Raw genomic sequence first — 13,650 nt, 5'->3', positions numbered from 1 at the left:
ATCATTCCTGTCATATTTACATCATCATGTGCAATGAAGTGTAGCCAACATCTGTGTTTGGCTCCGGGGTGAAATACCCCCTACTGTAGGTGCAGATCTAGAATTGGCTTCCCCTCCCCCAATCCTTAACTTAAACTGTAGTGGGTAAAATTAAAAACTGATCCCAGATTAGCTTTTAGGGGCAGCATCACCTTACACATCTGTCTGTGGACATTAATGGATGCAACTTTGCATGTGAACCAACTAAGTCAAATTTACATTGGTTAATTAACTATTCCATGTAACTGACATTGTGAATTACAATAGCTGTATACTCTTGAGCATAGTTGTCTGTGTGCGTGTGTGCGGTTGCATTTGCTGTGCGTGGTGTGTGCCTAAGCATTACCTGGGAATATAATGTCTACATGTGTGTGAACGTCATCCAGTTGATCTGCGATTAGCTCTGGTTTCTATACAATCATGTCAAGACTCTAGATTAACTCTAGATTACCCTGCCCATTAAACAAACTCCTTTATTCAGTGGCCCGCCGCCGGCTATTTTTATCGCTTTTAATAATCTTTATTTACTCAGATTAATTGGAGCCGAGATGGAAGTAATTAGAGGAGCTGATAAAGTGTGTGTGTGTGTGGTGGAAGGGGGGTAGGTGGGTGTGGGTGTTTGTGTGTGTGTGTGTGTGTGTGTGCATGTGTGCATATTGTACATAATGAGTGTGTGTGTGTTCATATTTGTGTGTATTGAACATATGTGTATGTGAGTGTGTTTTCCCCTTCCCTGGTAATGGGCATGAGCAAGTCACATGAGCCCAGGTGGTGATAACGCCACGCAGACAAGTACTTCGTAAGCGCCTCGCTGAAGTATAAGGCAAAACATACGGTCTCCGTCCGTTTGAGCGCGGCGGGCTAACCATATGGCGGTGAGGACGATCAAACATATGGTCTGCCGTCCTCACCAACCCCACCTGCCGAGCTAGTTAGCATGCTTGGCGAAGCGTAGAGTTACAATATTTTTCTCTCTCCTCTCCTGCTTATATTAGTTGCTATGTCGTTTGCCAATGGAGTTTTGTATTCAGAACAGGGCCAATTTGGGAGGTTCTGGAATTAAATCGGACCAATCAGTGTCTAGTGTTTAGGATGGTTAAGGTAGATATCTCTCCTTCTTGCTCAGTTTTCTTTTTGTCTTCTTCTTCTCCATCTCCCTCCTTCTTACTTCATCACTTTTTCTCTACTCTTTCCTCTTTCTCCCTCTTCCCATCCTCTGTCTTATGTTCTCTCCCTCCTCATCCACCACTCTCTATCCTCCTCCTTACTTCTTTCTCAATTATACTCTCCCCCTCCTTCTCTCACCCCCTTCTTCCTTATCCATCTCCCCTTTATTCTTCCTCCTTCCTTCCTCTCATCGCCGACTCCCACCCCCTCCTAACACCCTTCATCCCTCCCTTTCTTCCTCCCTCTCCACTCCCTCCCCTCAGGTATGGGCAACCTCACCTTCCAGATCACACCCGACTCCAACAAGGACAGTGAGAGCATCCAGATGGGCCGCGATCTCAAGCTCTCGTGTCATGTGGACGCACAGCCCCAGGACAAGGTCAACTGAATAATACTATTAGTAATAATAATATTAGTAGGGTGTGACCCCTTCATAATAATCTCATAATGATGCCGAATAAATCAAGTAGGTGAGACGGATGAACACTTTATGTAAAGAGATACATAAGCCTTGTTAAAGGACATTATAAATATTCATGCATGCTTAATACAAGTTGCAACATATTATGTAAAGTATATAGGCTATAGCAATATATTAATATAATAAAATAACATATTGCTATTTTATATTATTAGGTCAACTACACATGGTACAAGAACGCGGCACTAGTCTACAACTCGGACAGCTTGATCGTGCTGCGCAGCGACCCGGACATGGCGCCGGGCACAAGTAGCCTGGAGATCGTGGACATGAAGTTCCGTGACCAGGCCACATACAGCTGTGTGGCCAACTTTCCTGGGAGCACTGTGCCCGAGATGAGGGTAGATGTCAACATTACCCAAAGCAGTGGTGAGTGGACTGTTTCTTTGTTCTAAGTACCTAACTAGTCATGTGTTATGCTAACTAGCTAGAAAGAGGTTGCATAGCAACAGCATCAACTTCCGGCAGAGAAGTAGAGAAGGCAAAGAGAAAGTATGCTCAACTGAAAGTTGTGCCCCTTAGATATTAATTTAGGATACTCGAATCCTCTTATGCTGTGGCCTACTCCCGACCGTCACGTTGTACAGAGCCATATTTTTCATTCCATTCTAACGGAAACCCTGAATGTTTCGTTTTTCTCAGAATAGAAACACCATAATATTAAATTAATTAAGACAAATTCATTAAAATAAATCCCGTATGCTATGTTATTACAAAAAAGGTTTCAAATTCTCTGGCAATGCCAATATGGAAGACTATCAAATGCTTCTCAAAGATGCCCTATGGTGGTCAAACTAGCACTAAATTGCATTTAAAAAATGGCTGACAATTAGATAATGTGCCACAGAATGCTGCAACAGCTTGCAAGGTATACTGCAGTATGACGCAACTTTGAAAGTAGGAACCACTGTACAAAGAGAACATGGGTTAGGGTTAGGGTACCTCCTGATTTGACTGGATTGAATTGGAATGCTTGTTGACTTGTTTAGCCAAATGGTGTGAAAATTCTGCTGATAGAAGTGCATAAAAATATAAGAAAATAATCAGAAAAATGCCAAGAACACACTGGTCTCCATCATTATTAAATGAAAGAAGTTTGGAACCACCAAGACTCTTCCTAGAGCTGGCTCCCCAGCCAAACTGGGCAATCGGTGGACAATGGCCTTGGTTTGGGAGATGACCAAGAACCTGAAGGTCACTCTGACAGCTCCAGTTCCTCTGTGGAGATAGGAGAAACTTCCAGAAGGACAATCATCTCTGCAGCACTCCAACAATCATGCCTTTATGGTAGAGTGGCCAGAAGGAAGCCATTCCTCAGTCAAAGGCACATGTCAGCCCGCTTGGAGTTTGCCCAAAGGCACCTAAAGGACTCTAAGACCATGAGAAACAAGATTCTCTGGTCTAATGAAACCAAGATTCGTTGGCTTGAATGCCAAGCATCACATCTGGAGGAAACCAGTCCCTGCTTATCACCTGGCCAATACCATTCCTACGGTGAAGCATGGTGGTGGTGGCATCATGCTGTGGGGATCTTTTTCAGCTACAGGGACTGGGAGACTAGTCAGGGTTAAGGGAAAGATGAACAGTGCAAAGTATGGAGATGAAAAACCTGCTCCAGAGCGCACAGGACCTCAGACTGGGGCAAAGGTTTACCTTCCAACAGGACAATGACCCTAAGCACACAGCCAAGGCAATGCACGACTTGCTTCGGGACAAGTCTCTGAATGGTGGTTGTTCAGGTGATGGTCAGCGACCTTGGGGATATTGGTTTGGCCCGGAGTGATGGGACCTCCCACTCCTGCGATCTCGCTCTCCTCTCATCTCCCTAGGGTCTAGAACTGTTGTTCTTTTTCTCCCTTCAAATGTTCAGTAACACTTTATTTGATGTATGTATGTCATGTCCTAATGTTCTCACGGTAACCAGGGTGATGATATCTGTCTGGCTTGACTCGATCATCGGTTGTGGATTGGTGTTGCTTTCTTTCAGTTTCTCTCTTTCTCTGTGTCACGATCGTCGTAGTGAGGAGACCAAAGCGCAGCGTGATGTGAATACATGCCCAACCCTACCTGGCTTAATGCTCCCCGTAGCCAGGCCAATGCGGCGAGGTGGAATAGCCAGCACTGGGCTGTGCTGGTGAACCGGAGACACCATGCGTAAGGCTGGTGCCATGTACCCCGGCCCGAGGAGACGCACTGGAGACCAGATGCGCTGAGCCGGCTTCGTGGCACCTGGCTCGATTCCCACTCTAGCCCGGCCGATAGGAGGCGCTGCTATGTACCGCACCAGGCCAGGCAAGGAGTCCTGAGATTGCTGCTGCTGCCCGTTACCACGCTGCTTGGTCCTTTGGTGGTGGGTGATTCTGTCACGATCATCATAGTGAGGAGACCAAAGTGCAGCGCAATGTGAATACATACTTTTAATGTAAGACGAATGAACACGAAGTACAATAAACAAACAAAATAACAAAAACGAACGTGACCGCTATAAACACTGAGTGCAAACATGCAACATCACATAGACATAGATAATCACCCACCAATTACCCAAGGAATATGGCTGCCTAAATGTGTTTCCCAATCAGAGACAACGATAAACAGCTGCCTCTAATTGAGAACCAATCTAGGCAACCATAGACATACAAAACACTGATTCTAGTAAACAACCCCATAAACATACAAAAACCCTAGACAGGACAAAAACACAACAAACGACCACTTGTCACACCCTGACCTAACCAAAATAATAAAGAAAACAAAGATAACTAAGGTCTTTCTCCGTCTCTTTCGATGTCCTTTTCTTTGACTACCACAGACAGTCTCAATCCCCCTCCGTCCCTATCCCTTTTTCAATCTATAAAATGGAAGCACTATGGTGTAAGGTCCACCACTACACTGCTTATACCTGTCCAGAGAGCAACGGGAACGTTGTAGTGAGTGTTTTGGGACTCATATTGGCCAGTCTGCGTCTTTTTAATCTCGTTCCCATACTCACTTCCGCCTAAATGCACGGAGACTGGTGGATAGGAGCGTCATTAGCCAATCAGAAAGACGTGAGAAACTCCTGGCATGATAGGCATTGGCTTAATTGGCTTCATCTCCCATGTCTTGGGCACCACTAAGTTCAGGAGCAGCAGCTGAGCTGACTCGATACTGGACTGTCTCAAGGCATTAAAACCTGTTCATTGTCATAAAATACAATGTGATTGGCTTAGGCATAACATTAGAGATGTAGCCTAATGGACAAGTGTTTGTGTACATTATAATACTTAAGAAATACTGCTCATTCAAGCACTAAACTCCTAAGCTAGATGTAACATTTATTTTGTTACAGAATGCTGACTTATTCTGAAAGTGTTGTTGTTGCTAGGTAACATTTTGAGATTCATGGGAAGAAGTTGCCAAGGGAACCGATTCGCAAAAATGTAATGACAAATACTTTACTCAGTAGGTCACTCCCATATAATTGTATGGTCACTCCCACTAAGGCCAACTTAGAATGGTTGATGTCCCAGGTTTATATGCGCTGTGCACTGGGGAAGAGGTCACCCTCTTTTCACCCTCCCTTTCTCTCTCTTTCTCTCCTGTTGTTGCTCCTAGTCCTACTGAGAGTGTTGATAGATGGAGGAAATGAGGATGTGTGTTTAACCTTGACCACTGGTTCGCCTCGCCAGTCAACACATTTCATTTAGCTTTTTACATTTCCCAGGGCGTGCGATGACCATTAGTATCCAATATAAATGCCCTCACTAATTTTAACATTTAACCTCACTTGCTTCCCCCTCCTCCCCACCTCCCGCTCTGCTCCTCTCTCTCTTCTTCTCTTTTTTTCTTCTTTTTATAAACCCTGTTTGTCTTTTGGGCAACCCCTCCTTAAATATTTTCTCTTGTCCCCCCTAACCCTCCTTCTTTCTATATCTCCCTACCTCGATCTCCCCCTTGCTCCACTCCAACTCCTCTCACACTCCCTCTCTCTCCCTTCTCCAATTTCTCCCCCCTACAGTCACTCCCCCTATTCTGACGGTGCCGGCAGGGGGCCAGGTGGTGAGTGTGAGGGAGGGAGGCTCTGCCGACCTGGTGTGCCTGGTGGATGGCAAGCCCCGTCCGCCTGTGCTCTGGTCGCGCGCCGACAAGGACCTGCCTATGCCCACGGGTGAGTGGGCGGTGGAGACACGCAACGGGCGCCTCCGGCTGACCAACGTCACCCGTGACCTGATGGGTTCCTATCGCTGCCAAACGGCGCCCTACAATGGCCTCAACATCAAGCCACGCCAGGCGCAGGTGCAGCTCAACGTGCAATGTGAGTAGTAAAGTACTACATTTCCTATGAGTCATCTGTTTATTGAGCTCTGAGTATTATTGCGTTTGTTCTGTTCTGGTCCTGTTGACCTACATGGGGTGCAACATTATCAGTCATTACAACTCAACCATCAATTCCTTCAAATCGATAGCTAGCACTACTAGATTAGCATCGACTGCTGTCTCAATTCAATTTAAAACTCACACTGGACCGGAGTATGCTAACGGTAACCCCCAAACGGGGTTGAATGCACTCTTACTAACAAACAAGGTCACTAATTAACAAATGGTATAATGCCACTCAGAAACCAATGCTGCTAAGTGAGCAAACCTTGTTTATTGTTTACGCGAGCCATTAGTGACGACGCTAGCTAGGCTATTAGCGAACTCTCCCCTTGGTTATATTTACACTTTGTGCTCAGTAAAAGTGCTTATGCCTGCCACACTTCAATAATGCTTCCATTATGAAAGGGGCTCGTCCATAAAGTTCAGAACCCTAAAAGCTTCAGAATTCAACACCCTTTCTCTTCGCTTCCCCATTCACTAACTGTAGCCTACAGTATGTGATGTTGCTAGACGCTCGTGAAAATCCAGCTCCTGACTTTCCAGTTTCAAAATAGTGCCACTGAAGGTTGTTTTGCCATTGTTTTGTCTTCAATGCGGGCTGTGCCATGACAGCCAATGTTGAATAAAACTCTCACTGTCCTAGAAGACTCTTCTTTAGAATGTGTTTGTGTGTAAATTGTAAAAGGAAGGTGATGCACTTTGGTGGATGGAGCGAACAATACACTCATGGCTAATAGTGAAACATAGAGGCTCAAAGAATAGCCCTGAAGCCCACATAGCTTAGTATAATATCCCTTTACATCCATTATTTTGAATTTTTTTGTTTACAGCTTTCGTTCCAATGCCTGTATTTCCCATTAATTGTGAATGCAACATTAACAATGTGAGAAGATGTATGGTCCTCCATGTATCCTGTAATATATTCAAATAATTTAAACTTTTGATAGAGGACTGTCCATCTGTCAATGTATGAGCCCCATTGAAAAACCATTGGCTTAATCTGTGAACGCTGTAGTTTCCTTTAATTGACCTGGAGTGACTACTCTATTGGGAAGCTTACGAGCCTTGAAGCCTAAACATCACAAAACAAACCTAAGTCCTAGCCCCTGCCCCCTAGGCACTTACGTAGAGCTGAGAGAATTGGCCTCTGATATGCTATATGGAATTGTTGTTGCGGACACTTATACAATCCTCTCATTTCTCCACAAGTGCCTTGTGGGTAGGGACTAGGAGTTGGTTTGGGATTCAATGTAAGGGATATGCCCACACTAGCTTGCTTAGCGAATTAAACTACACTTTTATAATACAAGTTGCTCAGGTGCTTCGGTCTGTCCCAATAGGTGAACCCTTTTTGGTGTCATAGAACTCTGTGAACATTTCTAGCAAGAAGCATTTTTTCCTCTAAAGGTTCTTCCTAGAATCCTTTATGAACAGTTCCACCAGCCTTATTCCCATTTAAAATGTCATTATTTATGACAATACATTACATATATCATAAGGCCTTTCTTTGAAGGCCTAGTTATACCCTAATACAGTGGTGTTAGGAAACTCCTGGTTACTTTATTTTTGCTTGCAAAGTGATGTGTAATTCCTATTGGAATCCAGACAAGGTGAGGATTTTCCATTTTTTATCACCTGAAACCTGCATTCAGAATGATTGCTAGGGTAAAGAGGACTGGCTAATGGGATGACCTAAATCATCTGAAATGGATCAACCTTCTCAGTAACAGGTGCAATAAATCCAACCAATTGAATTAGTTTATAAAATGTATGTTATTTATCTTTGTGTAGCATAAGATTAATCAACCAATCAATGTACATGCAAAAACACAGATATTGAAACAAACTATTCTGAAAATCAACTTGTGATAGAGCATGCTGGGAAATATGATAATGAGTGTTTTACTCAACACAGAGTAAAAATGACACAATCACACTCAACTCTGGTTTTTAACAACAACACTAAGGTTATTTTACACCGCCAATTTTTATGTTAATTTAACTCCTGAATCAACACTAGAAATGTTACACTGAAAAATCTACATTAGGTTAAACTGGCCAATTTGCTGTGTAATATGCAGTACAAAAATACACTGCTGGTTCACTCATACTTCCTTCTATTCTCCTACTCTCTGCTCAATAAAATCAAAGAAAATACTAATTTGAAAGACAGAAATCATGGCAAAGATATAAATTATGTCAGTACTGTAAATGTAAAAGGGTTAAGGGAATACCAGATACGTGCACAAATTTTCCTGTATACTCTAGGTACAGTTTAAAATATTCTCACACCTATCTTTTTAAATGTATCAAATGACTCAAACTCCTGATCTTAAAGTTTAAACACTGAAGTAAACACTATTGCTGAGGCACTATTTAAAAGAAAGAACAAGTATTACAATAAAAAATATTATTCAGATTCAGAAGCAGAACCCTTTTTGCCTTCGAAAGAATCCTTCTAGCCTCTCAAAGAGACCTTTCTTCTAAAAATGGTTCTTAGGATAACAAATGTTTGAGGTAGAACTCTTTGCCTTACAAAGAACCCTTCTCTTCCAAAAAAGGGTTCTTCAGATGAAAATGGTTCTTGGTAGATTTCTATCCCTCCGCATAGAACCCTATTGGGGTTCTATGCGGTCCCGGCGCCGACAGAGATGGTCGCCTCGCTTCGCGTTCCTAGGAAACTATGCAGTGTTTTGTTTTTTTACGTGTTATTTCTTACATTAGTACACCAGATCATCTTAGGTTTCATTACATACAGTCGAGAAGAACTACTGAATATAAGATCAGCGTCAACTCACCATCAGTACGACCAAGAATATGTTTTTCGCGACGCGGATCCTGTGTTCTGCCTTTCACCCAGGACAACGGAATAGATCCCATGCAGCGATCCAAAAAAACGACTCCGAAAAAGAGTTAAACGAGGCGGTCTTCTGGTCAGACTCCGGAGACGGGCACATCGTGCACCACTCCCTAGCATTCTTCTCGCCAATGTTCAGTCTCTTGACAACAAGGTTGATGAAATCCGAGCAAGGGTAGCATTCCAGAGGGACATCAGAGACTGTAACGTTCTTTGCTTCATGGAAACATGGCTCACTGGAGAGACGCTATCGGAGGCGGTGCAGCCAGCGGGTTTCTCCACGCATCGCGCCGACAGAAACAAACATCTTTCTGGTAAGAAGAGGGGCGGGGGCGTATGCCTTATGGCTAACGAGACATGGTGTGATGAAAGAAACATACAGGAACTCAAATCCTTCTGTTCACCTGATTTAGAATTCCTCACAATCAAATGTAGACTGCATTATCTACCAAGAGAATTATCTTTGATTATAAGCCGTATATATCCCCCCCCAAGCAGACACATCGATGGCTCTGAACGAACTTTATTTGACTCTTTGCAAACTGGAATCCATTTATCTGGAGGCTGCATTCATTGTAGCTGGGGATTTTAACAAAGCTAATCTGAAAACAAGACTAAATTAACTAAATTTTATCAGCATATCGATTGCGCAACCAGGGGTGGAAAAACCTTGGATCATTGTTACTCTAACTTCCGTGACGCATATAAGGCCCTGCCCCGCCCTCCTTTCGGAAAAGCTGACCACGACTCCATTTTGTTGATCCCTGCCTACAGACAGAAACTAAAACAAGAGGCTCCCACGCTGAGGTCTGTCCAACGCTGGTCCGACCAAGCTGACTCCACACTCCAAGACTGCTTCCATCACGTGGACTGGGACATGTTTCGTATTGCGTCAGATAACAATATTGACGAATACGCTGATTTGGTTTGCGAGTTCATTAGAACATGCGTTGAAGATGTCGTTCCCATAGCAACGATTAAAACATTCCCTAACCAGAAACCGTGGATTGATGGCAGCATTCGCGTGAAACTGAAAGCGCGAACCACTGCTTTTAATCAGGGCAAGGTGACTGGTAACATGACCGAATACAAACAGTGCAGCTATTCCCTCCGCAAGGCTATCAAACAAGCTAAGCGTCAGTACAGAGACAAAGTAGAATCTCAATTCAACGGCTCAGACACAAGAGGCATGTGGCAGGGTCTACAGTCAATCACGGACTACAAGAAGAAATCCAGCCCAGTCACAGACCAGGATGTCCTGCTCCCAGGCAGACTAAATAACTTTTTTGCCCGCTTTGAGGACAATACAGTGCCACTGACACGGCCTGCAACGAAAACATGCGGACTCTTCTTTACTGAAGCCGAGGTGAGTAAGACATTTAAACGTGTTAACCCTCGCAAGGCTGCAGGCCCAGACGGCATCCCCAGCCGCGCCCTCAGAGCATGCGCAGACCAGCTGGCCGGTGTGTTTACGGACATATTCAATCAATCCCTATACCAGTGTGCTGTTCCCACATGCTTCAAGAGGGCCACCATTGTTCCTGTTCCCAATAAAGCTAAGGTAACTGAGCTAAACGACTACCGCCCCGTAGCACTCACTTCCGTCATCATGAAGTGCTTTGAGAGACTAGTCAAGGACCATATCACCTCCACCCTACCCGACACCCTAGACCCACTGCAATTTGCTTACCGCCCAAATAGGTCCACAGACGATGCAATCTCAACCACACTGCACACTGCCCTAACCCATCTGGACAAGAGGAATAACTATGTGAGAATGCTGTTCATCGACTGCAGCTCGGCATTCAACACCATAGTACCCTCCAAGCTCGTCATCAAGCTCGAGACCCTGGGTCTCGACCCCGCCCTGTGCAACTGGGTACTGGACTTCCTGACGGGCCGCCCCCAGGTGGTGAGGGTAGGCAACAACATCTCCACCCCGCTGATCCTCAACACTGGGGCCCCACAAGGGTGCGTTCTGAGCCCTCTCCTGTACTCCCTGTTCACCCACGACTGCGTGGCCACGCACGCCTCCAACTCAATCATCAAGTTTGCGGACGACACAACAATGGTAGGCTTGATTACCAACAACGACGAGACGGCCTACAGGGAGGAGGTGAGGGCCCTCGGAGTGTGGTGTCAGGAAAATAACCTCACACTCAACGTCAACAAAACTAAGGAGATGATTGTGGACTTCAGGAAACAGCAGAGGGAACACCCCCCTATCCACATCGATGGAACAGTAGTGGAGAGGGTAGCAAGTTTTAAGTTCCTCGGCATACACTTCACAGAAAAACTGAATTGGTCCACTCACACAGACAGCATCGTGAAGAAGGCGCAGAAGCGCCTCTTCAACCTCAGGAGGCTGAAGAAATTTGGTTTGTCACCAAAAGCAGTCACAAACTTCTACAGATGCACAATCGAGAGCATCCTGGCGGGCTTTATCACCGCCTGGTACGGCAACTGCTCCGCCCACAACCGTAAGGCTCTCCAGAGGGTAGTGAGGTCTGCACAACGCATCACCGGGGGCAAACTACCTGCCCTCCAGGACACCTACACCACCCGATGTTACAGGAAGGCCATAAAGATCATCAAGGACATCAACCACCCGAGCCACTGCCTGTTCACCCCGCTATCATCCAGAAGGCGAGGTCAGTACAGGTTCATCAAAGCTGGGACCGAGAGACTGAAAAACAGCTTATATCTCAAGGCCATCAGACTGTTAAACAGCCACCACTAACATTGAGTGGCTGCTGCCAACACACTGACACTGACACTGACTCAACCCCAGCCACTTTAATAATGGGAATTGATGGGAAATGATGTAAATATATCACTAGCCACTTTAAACAATGCTACCTTATATAATGTTACTTACCCTACATTATTCATCTCATATGCATACGTATATACTGTACTCTATATCATCGACTGCATCCTTATGTAATACATGTATCACTAGCCACTTTAACTATGCCACTTTGTTTACATACTCACCTCATGTATATACTGTACTCGATACCATCTACTGTATCCTGCCTATGCTGCTCTGTACCATCACTCATTCATATATCCTTATGTACATATTCTTTATCCCCTTACACTGTGTATAAGACAGTAGTTTTGGAATTGTTAGTTATATTACTTGTTGGTTATTACTGCATTGTCGGAACTAGAAGCACAAGCATTTCGCTACACTCGCATTAACATCTGCTAACCATGTGTATGTGACAAATAAAATTTGATTTGATTTGGAACTCCTTTTTCTAAGAGTGTAGCTTAGCGCAGAACGAATGCCAGCTTAATTAAAGACCACTATGACCGTGGAGCTGACATTCCAAATCCTCCCAACCCCCATCCACCATCCGTCCACATGCTTACAAAGATACTACTAGATTTACAAGGCTTGCTAATGCAGGCGGGCGGAAGGACGACACTTTCAGATGCTCGTCTAGTCCAGTCCACTTCAATGATTTATTGGCCAGGTGGCCACCCCAGTCTAGAAAGACAGAAATAAAGAGAGAGAGAGAGAAACTGAGTGTGACAGATGGATGGAGGAAGAGAGAAAGACAAACTGGGAGAAAGAGAGTGTGACAAACCGAGAGAGGAAGGGTTTTAGTAACAAGCAAGAGAGGGAAGAAGAGAGAGAGACAGAGAGACGGAGAAAGAGACAGAGGGAGAAAATAGAACATGAGGGAGAGAATTACGAACAGAGAGAGGATATCAGAGATAGGTAGATGTTGCAGAACAGGAACCATTGCAGGGAACCATCAGTGCTTTGGAAACCAATGATTCCCCTTTCCTTCCCTGGATTTCTTCACTGTTCCCAAACCAAAAACAGATTTAATGCATTGCTCAGTTATGTATAGAGCCATGTCCTCATGGAAGGCTCTGCCACCAGAGGTTACTCAAGCAAAAAGCAAGTTTAACTTTAAAAAACAGATTTAAAAAAAGCATATTGTATCACAGCGCCTCTCTACTTTCTAAAGATTTAATTGAACTCTTATTGCTTATCAAAGTATGAATATGTGCAGAATAAATTAAGTGTCTAATTAGTATTTTTGTTGTCTCTTGGTGTCTTTCCAATATATAACTCTTATTTTATGATTTTTTATTTTAATTAATGTCATATCTTATGCTGTTTTTGTATATAATTTGTCATGTATTTATACGTTTTATGTGGAACCCAGGAAGAGTAGCTGATGCATGTGCAACTAACGGGGATCCGAATGAACTTAACTAAACCCTCCTTGCCTCCTAATTTGTATTTATTTGTTTAGTTTATCAGGTTTGTTTTTCAACCCTTCATTTAGCGCCGTTGATCGACACGCGGGAAGATGCCATAATTTGTTTTACTGTGCCTATAAGTGGACAACCCTCTTTATCTCTTCCTCCCTCCTTCTCTCCCTTTCTCCTCTTCCTCATTTTATTCTCCCTTGCCTTCCCTTTCTTTATCACTCCTCTCACCGTGACATGGATGTTCTTCTTCATTGCTATTCTCATCATCATCAATCAGACGGCATCTCACCGCATCTCTCTGTCACTATCCTTTTCCCTCTCTCTTTGTCTTTCTTTCCCTCTCTCCTATTCCCTTGCCACCTCACTCTCTCTTCTGTGTCCCTTTTGCTCTCCCTCCCTCGCTCCGTCTGAGCTCCTCAGTCATGTGCAGTCTTTCTCTCTTACACCACACATGCTCTCCGTCATCTATCTTTCTCCATCACCCCCCCCCCCCACCTTTTCTCCC

At 44.3% G+C, this 13,650-nt stretch overlaps 1 protein-coding gene and 1 long non-coding RNA gene across 3 annotated transcripts in view; both read left to right on the top strand.

Annotated features, from left to right (window-relative positions):
* Positions 1-13,650, top strand: part of LOC149971349 (uncharacterized) — an 812,381-nt gene that overhangs the window by 402,214 nt on the left and 396,517 nt on the right. The gene's annotated exons all lie outside the window — the stretch shown is intronic.
* The window catches only part of LOC110506257 (MAM domain-containing glycosylphosphatidylinositol anchor protein 1), a 399,885-nt gene that overhangs the window by 282,410 nt on the left and 103,825 nt on the right, over positions 1-13,650 (top strand). For both annotated transcript variants that reach the window (XM_090221721.1, XM_021585690.3), the window contains exons 8-10: positions 1,470-1,585; positions 1,843-2,056; positions 5,688-5,984. In XM_090221721.1, coding sequence (XP_090077847.1) covers positions 1,470-1,585; positions 1,843-2,056; positions 5,688-5,984 — 627 coding nt within the window. The remainder of the gene's footprint in view (positions 1-1,469; positions 1,586-1,842; positions 2,057-5,687; positions 5,985-13,650) is intronic.

Source organism: Oncorhynchus mykiss, chromosome 26 (genome assembly GCF_057628025.1).
Source record: "Oncorhynchus mykiss isolate SJ-2025 chromosome 26, ASM5762802v1, whole genome shotgun sequence".
Classification (NCBI taxonomy): Eukaryota; Metazoa; Chordata; class Actinopteri; order Salmoniformes; family Salmonidae; genus Oncorhynchus; species Oncorhynchus mykiss.
Note: the sequence above shows the minus strand (reverse complement) of the source record. Positions and strands in the feature narration are given on the sequence as shown.